The following is a 22,621-nucleotide window of genomic DNA, read 5'->3' on the forward strand; positions in this document are numbered from 1 at the left end:
GTTCGAGTGAGGACGGCCACCTTGCTCGGGCTTCTACCCTCGACCCTCCTTCCTCACCCCACGCACCCCGAACCCCCCGCAATGTTAACAGATGCCAAGATGGTGCTTGCCCCATAGAACGAGGGGAACAAAATGGCAGTTCTTCCCGCCTTTTTAGAGACAAAGAACAGGGCATTGTGCCGCGTGGGAAGCCCAAGATGCGCCCCTCTTCTCCCTCCCAGCATTCTCCCCTGCTAGTCACCTCCCTTGACGTGGACCCTCCTCCTTCCCTCCCCCTGCCGGTGCTGTTTTCCCCGCCCACATTACATCAGGGGGAGGAGACATGCCAGGGGAAAGTCACCCCCCTGAGTTCCCACGACTCTCCCCCTCCAAGGTGACCACATCCGGCTGCCATCTTTGTAGTCCGGGAAACCCCGGGATGTCAACATCGGGCCGCCATTCTGGTTGCTCCGGAAACCTCGAGATGTCAACATCCGGTCGCTATTTTGATGATTCCGGCAATGACAATGATTCCATCATTTTTGCTGCTCCTGCACGTCGCAGACAGCACTCCCCACTGCCTAGCCCTAACCCCACACCCAAACGCAATGACTCTAGCCATCCAAAAGCAATTCTATGGCAACCCATTTCCCTTGAAATCAAAGAGAAGGTTTGCAAAGCTGTAAAAAACTATGGTCGAGATTCAACTTACTTTCAATCCTTATTACAATCTATTTTACAAACTCAAACTAAATGCCCATTTGATATCAAGGCCCTCATTGAATGTCTCCTCACAGGAGGCCAACAAAAATTATGGGAATCAACCTGGCGAAAGAGGGTGCAAATTTTAATTAGTACATACAGAGACAATCCCAATCTCCAACATCTAACTTTAGATTGTCTCTGTGGAACTGGGGAATGGGTCCAACCACAGGACCAGGTTACCACAATTCCTGATTCAGTCTATTTTGATTTAACCCTCGCAGCTCAACAAGCACTAAAGGAAATTCCAATTAAGCCTGAAGCACAATTATCATACATGCTTATCAAACAAAGATCAGATGAATTGTTTGTTGACTTTATAGACCGCCTTACAGCAGCAGTAGAAAGGCAATTTAAGGATACTAACACGCAAGAAGCTGTCATCATAAACACGGCTACAGTCAATGCCAACCCCAAATGTAAACAAATAATCAATTCCCTCCCTCCTGATACCCTAATTACTGTTTCCTTATTAATTGATGCATGTTCCAAAGCCCCAATTGAAATAAACCCTAACAAATCCCATGAAACTCCCAAAGCCTTCCCTACCACCCGAACCAACACCCCAAAACAGCACCAGAAAACACCCCAAAACCCCATCATATGCCTTAGGTGTGGCCAGTTGGGTCACTTCGCACGCAATTGCCCTGCTCCTTTCCCAGTCTCTAATCCTCCTTCTCTGAGTCCTTTCCCCTCAGGGCAAGTTCCACCTGCACTACCACCTGCAGCACCAACCCCAGTGCAGACGCCCTTGCCTGCCATCGCTCCATCAATGCAGACGCCCTTGCCTGCCATCGCTCCATCAGCTCCACAGCCGGTTGCGTGGAACCCTGCGTCTGGGTCTGAATTTCAACCAAAAAACTGAGTGACCAGCGCGGAGAAGCGACGCGCGCAGAAACAAATGCCGCTTCCGTTGTGACACACCAACCGGACTTGACAGATACAGACGCCACAAACTCCTCACACCTCAGCTCTTCCAGCTTGCTCGCATGGTGGACAGAGAGAGTCAACACCTCCAGACCTTACTTAACTTGCCAGATACGTAACAATGACACACAAAAATCTGTAAGGGGCCTTGTAGACACTGGCCCAGATGTCACCATTTTTTCACAATCTGTTTGGCCTGAACACTGGCCTCTGCGACAAACCACCCTCCCTATTGGAGGAGTGGGAGGTCAATCACCCGCCCACCAGAGTGTAAACCCTGTCACCATCACAAATTCAGAGGGAGTGTCAGCGCACGTTCGCCCATATGTTATGGACGTGCCTTTTAATCTTTGGGGAAGAGATTCGCTGTCTCAATGGGGGGCCCAGATCCACATCCTGTCCCAACACCAGGATTTTTAAGTGGGGTCACTGAGCAGAGCGCCACCCCGCGGTTGAATTGGCTAACGGATGATCCCGTGTGGGTTGACCAGTGGCCCATAGCAGAAGAGAAATTAATTGCGCTCGAGTCCCTCATTGACGATCAGCTTGCCAAAGGGCACATTGTTCCAACGCACAGCCCTTGGAATTCCCCCATTTTTGTCCTCAAGAAAGACAGCAAAAATGAGTGGAGACTCCTCCATGACCTGAGGTCCATCAATGCGGTCATGGAGGACATGGGATCCCTTCAGCCGGGACTTCCATCCCTGACTGCTGCCCAGAGACTGGAAATTAATGGTGATTGACTTAAAAGACTGCTTTTTTCACATCCCATTACACCCTGCAGACGCGTCAAGGTTCGTGTTCTCAGTGCCATCAAAAAACAATGCCGCGCCAATGAAAAGATACCATTGGACAGTTTTACCTCAGGGAATGAAAAATTCCCCGACCATTTGCCAATGGTTCGTGGACAAAACTATAGCTCCTGTGAGAGCCCAATCTCCTGGAGTTCATATTTTACATTACATGGATGACATTTTAATTTGCGCAAAGACGCTAGAGCAAGTGCACGTCACCATGGCACTTCTCAGTCACGCGCTCACCGAAGCTGGCTTCACCATCCGGCCAGATAAGGTGCAGCAAATGGCTCCGGTCAAATACCTGGGACTCGCGGTGAGGGACAGGACCATCATCCCCCAACCACTTGCCATCGTGGATGAGCCCAAAACCTTAAGGGACTTGCACAAGCTCTGTGGATCCATTAATTGGATCAGGCCACTGTTGGGCATCACCACAGAGCGCCTTGCACCTCTTTTTAATCTGTTGCAGGGGAGGGGGGAGCTAGACTCTCCTCGAACCCTCACGCCAGAGGCGCGACAGTGTATTGTTGATGTCCAGCAAGCCATCACGCAGAGACAGGCCCACCGCTGCGATCCAAAACTCCCATTTGAATTAATTATTCTGGGAGAAGGACAGTTCATGCACGGTCTCATTTACCAATGGGACTCAAGCCTGAAAGACCCATTGTTGATAATAGAGTGGGTTTTTCTGCCACATCAACTTGCCAAAACAGTAACAACAGCACCAGAACTCTCGGTCAAGGTCATTAAAAAGGTGAGGTTGCGGCTGAGGGCTCTTGCGGGTCTCGATTTCACCTGGATACAGGTGCCCTTTCAATCGGAAGATTTGGAATTCTTCCTAAAATTTTCTGAACCGCTACAATATGCCTTGGAGGGCTTTACGGGGAAAATCCAATCGGGACACAAAAAACACAAATTATTTAACACTGAATTTCGGCTGGTTCCAAAACCTCTCCTCTCGAAGCATCCAATAAAGGATGCTTTGACCATTTTCACAGATGGCTCCGGGGCTTCGCACAAGTCCGTGCTGACCTGGAGGAACCCCCAGACACGGCAGTGGGAAGCCGATGTTGAGGTGGTCCAAGGATCGCCTCAGGTTGCAGAGCTTGCCGCTGTGGTCAGAGCCTTCGAGAGGTTCCCCGAACCATTTAACTTAATTACTGACTCTGCCTACGTTGCGGGAGTCACCCTCCGGGCAGAAAATTCGGCACTAAAAGAAACCTCGAATTTGACTGTGTTTAACTTGCTCCTGAGGCTCACAGATGCCCTTTCCCATCGGGAGCAACCCTACTTTGTAATGCATGTCAGGGCACACACAGACCTGCCAGGGCCCATCGCCGAGGGCAACAAAAGGGCAGACACGCTCGCGGCTTCAGCAATGTCACCTAACATCCCAGACACTTTTATGCAAGCCAAGCTGAGCCATCAATTTTATCATCAAAACAGTGCTGCCCTGGTCCGCATGTTTGGTATCACACGAGACCAAGCAAAGGCCATCATTTTCACCCGCCCAAACTGTTCTAAAGATCAGTTGCCCGCTCACCTCTCCGGGGTGAACCCTCGTGGTACCGAGAGCTGCCAAGTGTGGCAGACCGACGTGACCCACCTCCCAGAATTTGGGAGATTGAAATACATTCACGTGTCTGTGGACACCTTTTCCGGTGCAATGTATGCTTCTGCCCACGCAGGTGAGAAGGCCAAAGACTGTATTGACCATTTCCTTTTGGCCTTCTCCACCCTGGGAGTTCCCCAGCAGATAAAAACAGATAATGGGCCAGCGTACATTTCAACCCGGTTGCGACAATTTCTAAACGAATGGGGAGTCTCTCACATAACAGGCATCCCCCATTTGCCGACAGGGCAAGCAATTATCGAAAGGGCCCACCGAACCCTGAAAACTGTTCTAGCCCGTCAGAGAGGGGGAAATGAAGTGAACACCCCTCAGATGAGGCTGAGCAAAGCCCTGTTTACAATAAATTTCCTGAACAACTCCTTTGACGAACTGCTGCCGCCTGTATTCAGGCATTTTTCCAATGATAAACGAGCAAAACTGAAAGTCCAACCGCCGGTGCTCATGAGAGACCCTGAAACTCTTTTAATTCAAGGACCTTTTCCACTGATAACGTGGGGGCGAGAGTATGCCTGCGTGTCGACACCTGCAGGTCCAAAATGGATACCCAGCAAGTGGGTAAAGCCCTACGCCCCAAAAGACGAAAGCAAACAGGCGCATTTCGCTTCCAAGCGAATCAAGCCTGACTGGACAATGTTGTTCTTCCTTGGATGGAAGAACAAAAAGAAAAAGCCAGAAAACCAAACAATAATACCCCCCGAATCATACCTATCAGAATTAGCTGCTTTTGATTTCTCCACAGACTCCCTCCCTTAAGTTCTCCAGAGAATTTACCTTTTACCCTCATTCCCAGAGCAATTAGAGACCGGCAAAGGAACCCCAAAACTCCCCTGCCCTCCAAAACCTTATGTTCTGTTGTTTGCTGATCTTTGTGCTTTACCTTGAAGGTTGGTGATAACGCCGAGTGCCCTGCAAAGATGAATCCCCACAGTGACATCCTTCGCCTCACCTGTCTCGCTGTCGTTCTCACACTGTCCTGCAGCTTCATTGTCCCACAGCCGAGGATGAATGTTTGGACCACCCTGGCGAAAACCCTAAAGCAGGGTGGATGGACTGTGCTTGGCGATGGATCGAGCGGAGAACCCAATGGCAACTTGCCTCATTGGGATTCCCCTGCAAAGAGGCGAATTTCCCTTTGCAGACAAGTACCACTCCTATCCTGATCCGGTAAACTCTTGGGATGAATGGGTCGACTACAGGCTTCCATCTGGCACGGTGGGTCCCCAAGAATTAGAATTATTGGGGTCCACCCAAGCAGTGCTTTGTGTGAAATTTAACAGCCCAGAGAGATACAGCCTGCACATTCCCGAGGGGGCTGTAGAAGGACCAGATGGCTTTGATATGCCACTATTGCCATTCTTTCATATCCATGTCGACAAAAAATATGATGCATCCTCCTGGTGTAATTACACCGCCCCTGAGCCAGCCCTGTCCAATGCTCATCCCAAGATCTTACCAAAAGGGGTCTTTTTCATTTGCGGCAACCGAGCCTGGGCAGGAATCCCAGCTCGCCTCCAGGGGGGGCCCTGCACCCTTGGGAAGCTCATAACGTTTACGCCGGATAAGAGGCAACTCTTAAATTGGAAAAATTCAGGCAAATCGACCCGCCAAAAAAGAAATGTAATTGATGTAGACGAAAAGTGTAATGATACTATCGTGACCTGGCCAAAATCAAAAAGAATTGCAGCCTCCATCCTGGTCCCTTGGGTTGCAGTTTACAAAGCCTTGGGCGACATTGAAAAACTAGAGTGCTGGCTCGGAAAGCACGCAAGGAGCTTTCATCATCAGCCCTGAGCCAGCTCCTGGAGGATGAGGAGGCCATAAAACATGCAACGTTACAAAATAGAGCTGCCATTGACTTTCTCTTGCTCGCTCATGGGCACGGTTGCGAAGATTTTGAAGGAATGTGCTGTCTCAACTTTTCCACACACGGCCAGAGCATTTCCTCCAAAATCCGAGCAATCCAGTCCCACATCGCCAATTTGAAAACTGAATCCGAGACTTGGTGGGACAGCTTGTTCGAAGGTTGGGGATTCTCCAGCTGGGCTGCCTCAATTGCTAGATCAATTGCCTCAGTTCTGTTAGTTTTATTCCTGATTATTATAAGTCTATCTCTGTTTAAAACTTTATTTGTTAAATATCTCCTCTCACTTCTATCAAACAAGAAAGGGGGAGATGTTGCAGTGGCTTTAGCTCAGCTGAGTGTCCCTAGCAGTGGCATTGCCCCATGGGACGAGTCATGGGAATAAAGCAGCCCTAAAGGGGGTGCTCCCAGAGAGCCTTGAAGTAAAGCTATTGGCCAACCTCGTCTCCCCTCCCATATTAATTCTGGAAAGTTCTCCATTGTCTGCCTTTGCCATGTTCTCTGATTGGAAAATTTAAAGTTCTGTATCCTCCCCCCTTGTTCCCCCATAAGATGAAATTATTGTCAATCCAGAGTTCTATGTACCCCGTTGGTTCTCGATTTCTCCCCTCCCTTTTTCCCCTGCTTTATAAGCCGCAACACAATGCAGAAACCCCGCTTTTAGCTCGCCGATCCAGCCCTATTCCTCCCCTCTTCCATCTCCCCTTACCTTTTAATAAATCCCCTGGACCACCGGGCTGACTGCCTGCATCTCCTGTGTCTGCTTTCGATCCCTGATTTGCACCGCTCCTCCGGGCACTCTGCCGAGCTCCGGGTCGCCCCGTTTCCGCCCGAGAGCGGGCTGCCTCGCCAGGCTCCGCTTAAGCAGCCTACCCGATCCTGAACTGAGTTTGGGGGTCCGGGATCCCTTTACATAAGGACAAGGGTGGTTGATTTAGAGGTGTCCCTTTGTTCCTTAAAGAATAATTCATCGGCATCATTGTCCTGGCTGGGTGGCCTATAGTAGACTCCCATGAGAACATCTACTTTATTTGTTTGTCCCTTAATCCTTACCCAGAGACTCTCAATTGTGCCATTGCCAACTGCAATTACCAACTCCTCCCTCCCCCCCAGCCACACTATGATCAGAGAAATGCTCCTTAGGCCTTGGTCTTGACAAACAACCCTGTGGCTGAGCTCCTCTTGAGCTTATCAGAAACACTGTCTGCTCCAGGAACTGGCACTGTCTAATGAGTTCCCGGTTTTTAACAAACAGCCCCTTGTTTTCTTATATAAGTGATTAATATGTACTAGTAGATGTCTTAGTTTTGAGAACAGAGATGGAGTGCCAGAGCAAAGAATAAGAGAAGTGCATCATAACCTGACCACATATTTGAGATACTCTCAAGGACAGAAAATTGTGTTGGTTTTACTTAGCCCAGTTTTTGCTAGTGGGTGGGAAGGGGCACAAAGATGGCTCCTGTGTGTCCTGTGTGGATGTTCTGGAAGTTTTTACCATGTCCAGCAGAGCCAATCTCTGATGGCTCTGAAGATGATGGACATGCTGCTGGCCAAGCCTGGGCCGATTAGAGATGTTGGTTACGTCTCTGTGATAACAGATTTAAGAAGAAATCAAAACAATGTGAGCACACACTTCTTTTTAGCCAGAGGAGGAGCAGGAGGTGAGAATATGTGAGGGGTAAACAACATGGAGACACCAAGGTCAGTGGAGAAGGTGGGAGAGGAGGTGCTCCAGGCGCTGGAGCCAACAATCCTCTGCTGGCCATGGTGAAGACCATGGGGAAGCAGGTTGTCCCCCTGCAGCACATGGGGTCCATGAGGGGTGCAGAGATCCACCCACAGCCCGTGGAGAGGTGCCCATGTGAGTGGGTGGATGCCTGGAGGAAGCTGTGATCCAGTGGGAGTCCCAGTGGAGGGAAAGGCCCATCTCCCAGGATAGAAACAGCCTGGCCTCAGCTCGGAGGTCTGCACCCCGTGGACGAAGGGACTCGTTGCAGTAGATTTGATTTAGGGGGGCTAGAAGTTACTAATTTAGGGGGGATAGATGCTAAATAATAATCTTCTGTAACTTATTTGGGAGGCCAGAAGTTAGATAATGATTTACTAGAAGCTACTTGCTAAAACAATATATTGCTTGCTTAATGATTTTTGTGCCTACCTAGCAAAAGGGAGGATACAGAAAAGAATGCCAAATAATTGAGAAAAATTAGTCATTGTGACCGAACATCCTGCTCTCAGACGCCAGAACTGGTTCAAGTTAGTTCTAAGGTTTGGACTTGGACCAAGAACCAAGAGACCATGCGCAAGGAGACAAGGTGAAGAGTTCATTCCAAAGAATACTCCGGTTACTTCCTCCCAAACCTGCCCACGACCCCTAGCGACCACTGACTCAATTAATTAAGTGGCACTGCACTTGCGCAAGCATATTTAAATGAACTTTGAACTCATCATAATACGAAGCAAGGATAGGTAATGAATATGTATAGGAGCATTGTGTAACTTCATGCATATGTAACCTGTAACCTAATATAAACCAAGTGAAGTGCTGCTGAAGGTGTGCATACCTTTGGAGGGGCTACCCCCCATGCACCCCAGCTGGAATAAAAAGCATACCTACTTTATAACTTTCTGAGTTGTGGAGTCTATCTGCGCCTCAGGTTCAGCCGGGCGGCTGTTCGTGACATTTGGACTTATGCCAATGAAGTTTGTAGAGAACTGTCTTCCGTGGGAGGGACTCATGGCTATGCAGAGGACGACTCCTCTCCCTGAGCAGTGGAAGAAATCTCAGTGATAAACTGACCCAACCCCCCCCTCCCCATACCCTATCCCTCAGTGTTGCTGGTGGGAAGGAGGGAGGGGGGTGAGCAGAGAAACGGTGTCTTAAGAGCTTCTTTTTCTTCTCATTATCTTCCTCTGACTCTGTTTAGGGTTAGGTTAGAAATAAATCACTTTGCAACTTTAAGTTTTCAGCCTGATTTGCTCTTATTGTGTCTTTCTCCTGGTTCCTTAACTCATGAGCCCTGTGTGTGTGTGTTAACTTTTTTTTTCCCTCTCCTCTGCGCAGCTGTGGCAGGGGAGAGCTGAGAGAGCAGATATTGTAGGTGCCTGGCATTTGGCCAGGGTCAAACCACAACAAAGATTCATCAGAAAGATGCGGGAACATAAAAGGGAATTTTGAGGAATGGGATGTTCCCAAACAACCACCAAAGAGCCTCCAAAGACCCCTACTCATATCCAAATAAGTTCACAGAAACAATTAGCATATATGCATGTGTTCAAGAAATGCAATGAATATGTAATAGAAATGTGATGAATATGTATTTGTTTCATGAATATAACCAGGTCTGTTAGGTTGCTGCTCATGCATGCTTTGAGGAGAAATCCCCATGCATCCAGCACTGTTAATAAAGTAATGTCAACATTAATTAAGGTACTCTATTTTACGGTATTTTGCCTGCACATTAGTCATACCAAGTGAAAGTATGCATTGTAAGGCTGAGAGGTTTATGTAACTGGTTGATGGTTTGGGTAAGATCATGCTACTACAGGTATGCCTGGAGTGCAATCTTGGTTTTGGGAAAGGTTGTAAAAGGTTATAAAATATTTGTAAAAACTTTTAAAATGTTTTGAAGGTGTTAAAAGGTTTTTAAAGTGTTAAATATGGGAGCAGGGCTATCTTGACAATTCCTGGGATAAGAGATCCCAAAAAGCTCCCCTTTGGGTTGTGTCCTAAGGAACTGAAAAAGGTTGGGGGGATGACCCCCTGATGTGAAAACAACTTGTGGAATATTGTTATCATTGGTGGCCGATGTATAAGCTTGATGATCGGGAATAGTGGCCTGTTAATGGGACTGTCAATTATAATACCATTTTGCAACTAATGCAGTTGTAGAAGAGAAGGCAAGTGGAATGAGGCCCCCAATGTTGGTTTATTTTTTGATTTGTAGAATAATCCTCATTTGCAGAAAGAATGTATGCATGTGCCTAGAGATTGAATTATTTTAGCATTAGAAAAGGAAGATAAGAAACCATTCAAAAGGTGTTGCTCTGCCTGTAGCATAGGTAAATATTGTATTAAATATGGACAGACAAATGAGGAGGAGGAAATGGATTTATTAGAGTATAAGGAGAGACCAAATAAGAAAGAGGAGAAAGGCAGGGAGCAGGTGTGTGTCCTAGGTTACATGGAAAGTGTAACCAAAATTATGTATTCTATTACCATCTTCATAAGCTGTTAAAAACAGGTGGGGCAGTGCTCTTTATCTTCAGCATGACTCAGCCCCAATAACACCATTTGGGGGGCTATCTCCACTAATGGGCCATCAAGGTCTCCGGGAATGACTCATAGAATTACATCATTCCATTGTGAGATGCCCCGCCCAGAGGGGAGAATCTGAACATTCCTACCGGCATATAAACTGAGGCTTTGGAACACTGGACTATGACTTCCACTCAATTCCCAGAGGAGAAGAGCTCAAGAGTCACCACTTGACCTCCAGAGATCGACCAGACCTTTCTGCAGGATCACCACTTTGACAAGACCATATCCATCACTCCAACGGGACTGCAGCCACCATTTAACTGGACTGCTACCACCACCCTGACTAACAGGGTGGCAGGTTGTTGTGGCTAGCACAGTTTTTCCCATGAGAAGTTTTCTTGTGTTTTGTAGATAAAGATAAAGTTTGGATGTTTTGGAACAGTGTCCCAGAACTTGGGCAGTGCAGGCCTGGCCAATCAGGCCTGGGGGAGGGCTTCTGACTGACCAATCTGGGTGACTTTTGGGAACTCTATAAATGTGATGAAATCAAAACAATAAAGGTCATTCCTTCTTGCCACTGAGAACCGATGCATTCATTACTCTGCTAGCTGCTCAACAGCGACAGGTTGTATTCTGACTTTGTCAGTTTAAACCATTGTTTCTGTATTATTGCCTTGTTATAAATACTAGTAAAGAACTGTTATTCTTTTCCCCATATCTTTTGCCTGAAAGCCCCTTGATTTCAAAGTTATAATAATTCAGAGGGAAGGGGGGTCATATTCTCTATTCCAAGGGAGGTTCCCACCTTCCTTGGCAGACACCTGTCTTTCAAACAAAGACAGTGTGGATGGAAGAAGAAGAAAGTGATTGTAGTAGTAAAAGTCTTAGCCCCATATCAGGGCAAGAAAGTTTTAGCCCCATAATAGGGCAGACAAGGGGGGCCCATGTGGGTTGTACAAGCCCCTTGCAGCAGTGTTGGAGGTTGGGGAAGTTGGAATTTTCCTCCATCCTGTTACTAGGAGACAAATGGCTGGGTGCTCAGAGCTATTAAGTCTTTTGTAAGAGACAAAGACTCTGGGATGGGTGTGGTGTGGGGAGGAAGCTCTCCCAGCCGGCCGGACACTCGTTCGTGGGACACCGGGAGGAAAGCAACTGCTTTTGGCTTCTGGTTGCGACCGCGGGAGATCCAACTGTGCTCTGCCTTCTCCTTCTGGCTGGGTGAGCTTTTGGCTGGGGAAAAGGCGTGGGATCCAACCCCTTTCCCCACTGGGAGTGCACGCTTTCCCGGCTGCATTTTTGCAGCAGCTGCCAGGGAGCCCGGCTGTCATTGCCACCCGCCCCGCTTTCGTCACACAAGACCGCGGTGTCTGCTGTGACTGCACAGTCCCTGCCACCTTGCTGGCTAGCCCGGGAGAACCAGCCCTTGCCCCTACCGCCCCATTCGCTGCTCCGAGCTGCCTGCATGCTTCTCAGCCTGCCTGCCATTACCAGCTGCGTGAGGCCGACCTGACCCTGCGCCACAGCGCTGCCTGCAGCTGCGCGGGAGTCATCGCACCTGCCCTGTCCGGCCGGGAGCTCAACAGCGCCCCTGCTGCTTGCGACCGTGATTACACCAAATGGGAAAGTGCTCAGCAGCTCCAAAAGACATCTGCTACTGGTTTCTGGTTTTGTTTGTTGTTGTTATTCTTGTTATTGCTTGCTTACTCTGCTATAGATACTAGTAAAGAACTGTTATTCCTTTTCCCATACCTCTGCCTGAAAGCCCTTGATGTCAAAATTAAAATAATTCGGAGGGAAGGGAGATCACATTCTCTGTCCTAAGGGAGGGTTTCACCTCTCTTAGCAGGCACCTGTCTTTCAAACCAAGTCAAGCAGGTAGTGGGAGCTGAGGCACCTGTAACTCTTAAAGTGCCATTTTCGTTGTTGGATTTACAAGATTGGAAGGAGTTGGCAGGGACTTACTGGGAGGATCTGGAAAAGGTTTCTAAGGTTGTGGAAACAATCATTAGGACACAAGATCCTTATTTGAATGATTTGCAAGTGATACTGGATGCTTTAATAACCCATGAGGAAAAAGGTCTGGTGACCACTATAGCCAGGGAAGAAGCAGAAAGATTTCATGCTCAGGGCATATATCAGGGGTCAGTAGAAGATCATTTACCCTCTGTGAATCTGAAGTGGGATCCAAATAATCAAGTCCAGCAAGATTTGTTAATCAAATACCAGCATTTGATTTTATTTGGAATGAAACATGCTATCACAAAAACTAAAAACTGGTCTAAATTATATAAGATTGTACAAGGAAAAGAGGAATCCCCTACTGATTTTTTTAATAGACTCATGGAAACTGATCAAAAATATACTGATTCAGACCTTGAGAAAAGGGAGGATGCCGCACAATTAGCACATATATTTATTGGACAATCAAATGCTGATATTAAATGGAAATTGCAAAAATTACAGGGAAAAGAGACCAGAACCCCAAGCAAACTATTGCAAGTTGCTTGCAGTGTGTATACCAGTAGAGAGGAAGTAGAAAAGGAAAGAGAAAAGTAAAGACTGTAAATGTTTGGCATTGGCAATAGCTGAAGGAATAGAGGGGGAAATTGACTGGGGGACAAAGACCAGGCTAAAATCCTTGAATGCCAGGGTGAAATCCTTGAATGCGACTACATAAGAACCAATGTGCAATTTGTAAACAAGTGGGGCACTGGAAAAGAGAGTGCCCAAGGAATAGAAACAGGAATCAGGGAAACTGGAAAAGAGAGTGCCCAAGGAATAGAAACAGGAATCAGGGAAACTGTCAAATGCCAAGAGAAGCTATAGAAATGGTAAATAGGAGTGAGGACTAAAGGGGATGGGGGAAGGATTCAAAATATTCCCCAACAGATCCCCTGGTTACAATAAAGTTGGGGAATGCGGAAATAGAATCTCTTGTAGATACTGGGGCTACTTACTCTGTTTTAAATACTTGACAAGGCCAATTAAGCAAACACATAGTCTCAGTTGTTGGTGCAACAGGATGAAAGGAAAACTGGCCTTTCTTTTAACCATTAATATTTGGAATGAGTAAATGGCCCATCAATTTTTTATATACCTGAATGTCCTATACCATTACTAGAAAGAGATGTATTGAGTGAATTAAGTGCACAAATTACATTTGAAAAAGGAAAAATCTAAGTTCATATTCCTTAAGAAAAGCCGTTGGAGACCCAAGTCTGTCTGTTACAGAATCCTGAATCTGAAGCAGAAATACCAAGGATGTGGACAATGCAGTCATCCCATTGGTATGGGCCACCTGAATTCCAAGAGAGCTAGGAATGCAAAACCAGTAAAGATCCTTTTGAAGCCAAATGCCAGACTGGTAAGACAATACTCTTTGAAATCGCAAACTAGGAAATTACTCAAATCATTAATAGAAACTTTTCTTGAACACAAAATGCTTGTGAAATGCCAGTCCCATTTTAACATTCCTATTTTGTCAGTAAAGAAACCACACTTGAATGGATATAGGTTGGTACAAGATCTTAGAGCTATCCATCAGATAGTCCAGGATGTGCACCTGGTGGTAACCAATCCTTATACTTTATTGACAACCTTGAAGAATTCGGACCAATGGTTCACAGTGTTAGACATAAAGGATGCCTTCTTTTGCATCCATTTGGAAAGTGAAAGCCAAGAGCTGTTTGCTTTTGAATGGGAAAGTCCAAAGACTGCATGAAAGACTCAATTGACATGAACTGTGTAACTGCAAGGATTCAAAAATAGTCCAATTATTTTTGGTAACCAGCTAGCTAAGGAATTAGAAGGATGGCAAAAAGAACATGAGGGTATAACATTGCTGCAGTACATGGATGATATCTTAATAGCTTCCTTGACTGCAAGTGAATACATGGAACTGGCCATTTGTCTGTTAAATTTCTTAGGACTATCTAAATAGAAAGTTTCTAGGAAAAAGGCTCAAATTGTAAAACAAGAGGTGTTGTATTTGGGATTTACTATTTCACAAGGACAAAAGAGTCTGGGCCAGGAAAGAAAAGAGAAAAGATCTGTCAAACTCCTGAGCTCCTTTCTAAAAGAGAACTGAGAGCATTTCTGGGAATGGTCTTGTGGGGTCGCCTATGGATACTCAACTTTGATTTGATTGCTAAACTCCTGCATGAGGCAGTTAATGAAAAGGACGAAGTCCTCATCTGGACTCCTGAATGCAGGAAAGCCTTTCAGGAATTGAAACATACTTTAATGACTGCCCCTGCATTGGGACTACTGGACTTAAAAAAAACTTTTGAACTCTTTGTGCATGAAAGTTCTCATTTGGCATTGGGGATATTGACACAATGGCTGGGATCCTGGGAGAGACCTGTTGCATCCTTTCCTAAAAAACTTGATGATGTCACCAAAGGATGGCCATCCTGTCTTAGGGCAGTAGTGGCAACAGTCCTCCTAATCCAGGAAGCAAGAAAATTAACCCTAGGACAGCAATTGACTGGTTTTGTGCCCCATAGTTACAGCAGTGTTGGAACAAAAAGGAGGACACTGTTTATCACCAAGCAGGATGTTAAAATACCAGGCAGTATTGTTAGAACAGGATGATGTGTTGTTAAAAGTAACTAGCCTTCTAAATCCAGCAGTGTTCTTAGAAGTTGACCTTGAAAAAGAGGAACCAACCCATGATTGTTTGCAGACCATTGAACTAGTGTACTCTAGTTGAGATGACCTATAAGACACTCCCTTGGAAAAAGTGGATTGGGAACTCTTTGTGGACAGAAGCAGCTTTGTGAAAAATGGAATCCGAAAAGCAGGGTAGGCAGTAGTAACTCAGCATGAGGTAATAGAAGCCAAAGCCCTAATCCCCAACACATCAGCTTAGAAAGCAGAATTGATTGCACTGATGAAAGCGTTAGAGCTCACACAGGATATATTTGGAAATATTTGGACTGACTCAAAATTTGCTTTTGGAGTGGTCCATGCCCATGGAACCATTTGGAAAGAGAGAGGGCTGTTAACCTCTCAGGGATCTCCAGTGAAACATGGACAAATGATACAGAGATTGTTAGAGGGGGTGCAGTTACCTTGAAAGGTGGCAATAATGCATTGTAAAGCTCATAAATTTGGAGAGACCCCAGTAAATACTGGAAATTGTCTGTCTGATAAAGTGGCCAAGAAAGCCACTGGTGGGAACACCCTATTAGCCTTACCCGAGAAATATTAGCATTTGGACAAGGAGGCTGCCGATTATCAGGCTGAAGAAGAGAAATTGGCAAAATTGTTAGATGCTGAAAAGAGTCCTGAAGGACGGTGGATAACACCCAGCAAAAAGGTAATAATTCCCCAACATCCTATAAGGAAAATCACAGAGGAACAACATAAGGTAACTCATTGGGGAATACAGTCTATGGTAGAAGTAGGGAAGCCTCAAGCGCACGAATAACTGGTATAATGAAAAGCATTGTTAAAAAGTGCCAGACCTGTTTAAAGAACAATACACATCAAATTAGACGGACTACACCTGGGACTACTAAGAAAGGAAATTGTCCAGGAGACTAATGGTAAATAGACTTTGCAGAGCTTCCACATCAAAATGGGTACAGGTATTTATTGGTACTGGTAGATACATTTTCAGGATGGCCACAAGCTTTTCCTTGTCACACCAACAAAGCTAGGGAGGTGGTAAAGGTTTTGTTGAAGGAAATTATCCTAAGGTTTGAAATGCCAGTGGGAATGTTATCAGACAGAGGTTCGCACTTCATTGCTAATAGTACAAAGCCCAGCTAAAACGTTAGGGGTGAAATGGGACTTGCACACCCCATGGAGACCTCAGTCAAGTGGGAAAGTAGAAAGAGTGAATCAGAGTATAAAGAGACAAATTAGCAAGATTTTCCAGGAATCATATTTAAAAAGGCCAGACACCCTTCCCTTAGCCTTACTAAGGGTATGAATTAGAACTACATCCAAGGAAAAGGTGAGCCCATAGGAAATACTGTACAAGCAACCATATCAGGTTACAGAAAGCAAAGGGAATATCCAAATCAGTGGAGATCAGGGTCTAACAGAATACATTATATCCCTAGGGAAGGTGTTATTTTCTCTCCACAGATATGCTGTGCTGGCAGCACCCATGACGTTGGATGTTGCAGCCCATCCTTACCAACCCAGGGACTGGGTATACCTCAAAACCTGGACTGAAGAACCTCTCCTAGAAAAGTGGAAGGGACCATATCAAGTGCTAATAGCCAGTACTGCTTTGAAGGTGCAAGGAGTAGATTTGTGGATCTACTACAGCCAAATCAAGCCATCACCAGCACCAGAAAGGACTGCTGAAGCCACAGGACCCACGTACCTCAAGTTAACCAGATACTATTTTTGTTGATTGTAGTTTTGTGGACTGGAATAACAAGAGTTAATGCCAATGGTCTTCAACCCATGTTAGCTCAATGAGAGGAAGATAGAAATATCGGGGCATTATTGGATTATTGGTAAGGGAAGTGATGAATTCATCCTCCTTCTGCATCAGTGCAGGGGATTCAGTAGGATCAATGTATAGCTCCTGCTTGGTGGGATTTCCAACTCCTTTAGAAGTATTGAAAAATGTCACCATATTACAAAACTTTAAAAAGGAAGTTTTACAAAACTCTCACCGAAAACCAGGAAATAAACTCTCCAACCAATTTGTTTGGTTAGAAAGTTGACATTACTTTATTAACAGTGCTGGATGCACGGGGATTTCTCCTCAAAGCATGCATAAGCAGCAACCTAACAGACCTGGTTATAGTAATGAAACAAATACATATTCATCACATTTCTATTACATATTCATTGCATATCCTGAACACATGCATATATGCTAATTGTTTCTGTGAACTTATTTGGATATGAGTAAGGGTCTTTGGAGGCTCTTTGGTGGTTGTTTGGGAACATCCCATTCCTCAAAATTCCCTTTTATATTCCCACATTTTTCTGATGAATCTTCTTTTCTTGAGAGTATCTCAAATATGTGGTCAGGTTATGATGCACTTCTCTTATCATTCTTTGCTCTGGCACTCCATCTCTGTTCTCAAAACTAAGACATCTACAAGTACATATTAATCACTAATATAAGTAAACAAGGAAGCATTAGCTAGCACAAAACTATTAGTCACAGATGTAGGGAGTTAAGGCCACATAATCTCTGGCATTTGTACTAAGTACTATATGGTACCAAACTAAGCATTAACCATGGATATAGGGATCATACACTACTGTGCTATAGTTAAAAGAATTTTCCAACAACTACCCCACTGCTGCATAGACTTCTTCTTAAAGAAATATAACTTGTTCAGCAGCAAGAGTAACTCAAGTGAATAATATTTTTGTTCTCAAACTTTCAACAAAAGTTGCTGACCCAAATTGTGGCCACAATGGAAAATTACTATGACTAAAGCCTACTGTTTTTTTGGCCTATAAACAGCAGTCCAAAGTGAGAGCCTTTGAGCTCTCCCAGACTGCAGTGGGCTGCAAACAGCAACCTCCCTCTGAGTGGGGCCTCTCAGAGTCAGCAAACTGAAATTTGCTATACTTGGAGGATTGCCGAATGATGACAATAGATCCTGGACTAATACTCCCACTTCTCGAGGCTCAACCTCACGCCCACTGAGAAGATGCAAAGGCATCTGAAGTGAGCATTTCACTGAATTAGATGGGAATTTTTCACAGGTATTTTGTACAGACTCTTTATGTCTGTGTGCGTGAGAGTGTGAATATGCTATAGCAAATGTACCAGGAATGCTGCTCTCCTAGATTCTCAAGTACATTAGATTTGTAAGTAAGTTAGGCCTTTAAGTTACTGTTGTGGTATAGTAAATCCTATATAAATTGTGGGGAATTAGCTAATAGAAAAAGAACATACAGACTTAAATATGCTGTTTCTTAACACTTAACAAGCCGCTTCTTAACAATAGCCATATTCAGCCAACTATTAATTAGAGACCTGCGTCCAATCAGCGATCTATGTCACCATGACCTTGGCTACAGCATAGAGGTGGTGGGAGCCGTCGAGAATGCATTAATTGGTAACAAATATGCAGAAATCAGGCATTATAGATAAACATAGATACATGTTAAGGCAAGTAGCCAAACTTAGGGCGTGGAAGTATATAACCAATAATATTGTACGATTACAGAATATGCATGATCTAGTTAACTACACTATAAAACTGTATACTGTAGATCAATAAACTGAAGCTTGTACTAAATCCATATTGAATTGTCAAGCCTCCGTGTCTCAGCAATAAATCCTTTGCTAAATTGCTTAAGTTATCAGTTAAATGCTGTCAAGTGCTGTTGGGCCTTTAGGCCGTATTCCTTTTTATCTTTACCCTTTCCTATCCTTTACTCTGCCCCCCCCCCCCCCCAGCCTCCACACAGATAGTTTTGGGTTTATTTCGGTTTGGATTGATTGATTTTGGACTTTTGTTTGCTTTTTGTCTGTGTGCTTGTATTGGGTCTGACTGAGGTAAAGCTTGCAGCCCTCCCAGGGCTGTTCTTTGCATTAGTAGCTGGGAGGGTGCTGATAACAGACCAGTGTTTTGGCTACTGCTGAGCAGCGCTGTCCCTCTGACATTCCTTCCCCCATCAAAGGGATGGGAGTGGGCAAGATCCTGGGAGGGGACACAACCAGGCCAGCTGACCCAAATCAACCAAAGGGATATTCCATATCATATGATGTCAGCTCAGATATATAAGCTAGGAGAGGGAGGAGAAAGGGGGGGGCATTTGTGAGTTTTCAATGTTTGCCTTCCAGAGCAACCGTCACACGTGTTGAAGCCCTGCTTCCCAGGAAGTGTTCGACATCACTGCTAATGGGAAGTAGAGATTGACCTTTTTTTCCCTTTAGCTTTTGCGCACACAATCTCTGTTTATTCCTTTTCTTTTGCTGTAATAAAACTGCTTTATCTCACCCTGCTGGCTGTGCTCCATCTTATTCTCTCCCCTGTTCTGAAGGGAAAGGGAGTGATAGAGCAACTTAGTGGGCACCCGGCACTCAGCCCGGGTCAACCCACTACAGTGCTTTATCCATCTAGTAAGTAGTAGAGTGAACCTTGCCACAAACTTTGTCATGCTGTTGCTTTTATATGAAACCTGTACCTTTGCTGGTGATTCTTTAAGCAACCTTAAAACACTCATTCACAACAGCTCCGTACACTCCATCTCCTCCATTACACAGTCAGCCACACCCCCACCTTACCTGCCCTGCCCATCCCTCCTAAGGAGCCTGTAACTGCCCAACATGGTGGTGAACACCTTTTTGTGGGTAAAACGCCTCTTTTTGTATGCTTTTGCTCTCAATAGTGCTGTTGTTATTGTGTGTCTTATTCTATTGTGTTGTGCTTTCAGTAAATTGTTATTTCAACCAAGAGTCTCTGCTTTTGTCCCTCCCTTACTGGGCAGGGTGGGGGAAGAGGAGTGGCTTATTTGGAGTTTAATTTCTGGCTGGTGTTAAAACCAGCACACTTGCCAAATACACATCAAGTGATCACTTGCACTAACTTGCTCAGCAGTTCTGCCAACAGTACCTGTCTGCATGTGTGTGGTAATACTTACATTGATGTAGCATACAGCGGGAAAATGGAGAAACAGAAGCCCCTTCTGTACCTGCAGATCTCAGAGTGTCTGTGCCAGTAAGGTTCTGAAGGACAGAATACACCTGAGATGCTCCATGCTCATTTGGCCATGCTTTCCACAGCTAGTTTAAATGCCTTCCCTCTGCTGAGTCACATAACACATGCTGCCATTGGAAATAGGGAGAAAGAACCCACAAGTCCAAATATTACTCCCAAATCTAGAACAATATAAGAGGCTTTTCTGTCACAGAAATCTCAGTGACAGAGTTGTGAAATTGTTGGTATCACCTTCTCAGCCCAACAATGACAAGTTGGCCTGGTGAGGACACTGCTGTTCAGTTTGCCATGTGAGGGGATAAACAGTTTTATAGGGCAGATGCCATAAGCAGTCAGTTACTAGATAGTGAACATAGACAATCTAATTACCATTAGGTCAGGAGGCAGGAGAGGGGAAAGCATCTGTAGGCCACTGAAGACAGTGCTGACACTGTAAGACATTTACAGGAAAAATGTTACTATAGAAATCTATACAGCTGTGAGTAACTACCAGAAAACTGATATGCATCTTCCTTCCGGAAAGCAAACTACCTCTAAGGTTCTTAAAACATCTTAATAAGCTTGGGGCAGACAGTGGACATGTTCTACACCAGTTTATTCCAAACACTGGATTTATGAGAAAGTACAGGTTCATGATATTTCTTTCACTAGATCTTACTGAAGACATTCTGATGACACCATCATCCACACAGGGGTATCCATGAACACAGTGATATCCAAAGCGTGCTGCTGCCACTGAATGATACTTGGTAAATGCTTGAGGTCACAATCAAGTCAATCATAAGGATCTTTCTCAAGTAAACAAACATTTAAGGCAGAAACGTGATGTGAAGGGAAAAAAAGAGAGCAGATTTCCACAGCAATCTTCAGAATAAGAAAGGCTAACAAAGCACACAATTTCAGCTTTCTGACCTTAGCTTCTGAAAATCTAGAATAGTCAAATAATAGCTTTCTTTGGCATGAGAAGCAACTGGGATAATATCCTTTCCCCAGAAATCTTATCTTTTACTGAAGCAGAGTAATAAATGGCTTTCTGATCTTTGAATTTTTTGTGGTTTGGATTTTTGTTGTTTTTAAGAACTCCCTGAAGAGGGATAAAGAGATTTATTTTTGTTGAAATGTACTGTGCAAACCCCAAGATTCATCAGTGTAAGGCAATATTACTCCAGATACCTAAAATCTTATCTGTCTCCTTTTAACCTGTAAAGTCTCTCATAAGAGCCTGAAAACTGATCTGAGGTTCTTGCACACATTAAGCTGAGACTGATACAGATAACCATCCCACAGCTTGTGGAGTGCAGGATTTTATGAAAGAAGTGAGAGGGTTGCTGTTAGTACAGTCTGCCTTGAAACAGGTCATTATGATTGACCTTGGCTTTCTCTAGAAATTCAACAAGCACCTACCAAATGTCATTTGAGGGAAAGGAAGGCAAAATGGGAGGAATTATAACCTCTCAAGACCATGGAAAAGATCTGCAAAAGCAAGTCCAGAGGAGGGCCATATAGATGATCAGAGGGATGAAACACCTCTCCTATCAGGAAATGCTGAGAGAGTTGGGGCTGTTCAGCCTGGAGAAGAGAAGGCTCTGGGGAGATCTCATTGCGGCCTTTTGGTACTTGAAGTGAGCCTATAAGAAGGATGGGGACAGACTTTTTAGTAGGGCCTGTAACAATAGGACAAGGGCTGATGGTTTTAACCTGAAAGTGAGTAGATTCAGACTAAATACAAGGAAGAAGTTTTTTTAAATGAAGGTGGTAAAACACTGGCATAGGTTGCCCAAAGAGGTGGTAGATGCCCCATCCCTGGAAACATTCAAGGTAAGGTTGGACGGGGCTCTGAGCAACCTGATCTAGTTGAAGATGTCCCTGCTTATTGCAAGGGGGTTGGACTAGATGACCTTTAAAGGTTCCTTGCAACCCAAACTTCTATGATACTATGATTTCTGGCAAGCAGAATAATTTTGCTCTCTAGCCATCCCTACATATACTCCCAAACCCATTGCATTGATCTTTTCTTAACCCTAAACAGAGGAATGCCCTGCAGCCAACTGCTCCAAGCTCTCTTCCACTCAAATGGCACAAAGGGACTGCACAGATCCTTGCTCTATATTTACCAGTCAACTGCACTTTATATCAGAAAAAGAAATCAAAAAATTCCAGACAAAGCCCAAAGAGGATCTTTGAGAGGCTCCTCAGTGACTTAAAGAGCTGTACCCACCAACATAGGGTCAAATTCCTGTCTTCTACTGTAGTAATAATAAATGAAGGAAATACCTGAAGGCCCAACTCCAGAGAAACTTTCAGAAGAGTGATGTCTGTCAAGCTGTCCATGAGCGTTGCTATTTTAAATGCATCCTGGGCAAGTTTGAAGATGTGTGATGAGGAGTGGATATTTTTCTGAATGGATTCTAACACTGTTTCCAGCCTCTGAACATCACCTGCAAGGTGTAAACAGAATCACCAAAACAGAACAAGCTTCCAAACATACAGAAATGCATTATAATTGAGCTTGCCTTTGCTATGAAATAGTACAATATTTCACTTATACACATTTTGATTTTATAAACCTTCCATAATTAAATTACACGAATAAAAGATACAAGACCACAAATTACTCTAGTGCCTGATGGTGTTAGTGTAGCACATGGCAAAAAATCATCCTGATTTGTGAATTTTATAAGTGATTTGTCTACTTCTGGGTTTCACAATCTATATTGTGTCAGAAGAACAAAAGGCTGTCTCATC

General features: G+C 44.8%; 1 protein-coding gene across 1 annotated transcript in view; it reads right to left on the reverse strand.

Moving 5' to 3' along the window:
* LOC146425684 (zinc finger SWIM domain-containing protein 6-like) overlaps positions 1-22,621 on the reverse strand; it is a 275,081-nt gene that overhangs the window by 46,177 nt on the left and 206,283 nt on the right. Inside the window, exon 12 of the mRNA XM_085041575.1 lies at positions 22,151-22,314. Coding sequence (XP_084897701.1) covers positions 22,151-22,314 — 164 coding nt within the window. The remainder of the gene's footprint in view (positions 1-22,150; positions 22,315-22,621) is intronic.

This window comes from Lichenostomus cassidix, chromosome W, assembly GCF_008360975.1.
Source record: "Lichenostomus cassidix isolate B80296 chromosome W, HeHo_3.0, whole genome shotgun sequence".
In the NCBI taxonomy this organism is placed as follows: Eukaryota; Metazoa; Chordata; class Aves; order Passeriformes; family Meliphagidae; genus Lichenostomus; species Lichenostomus cassidix.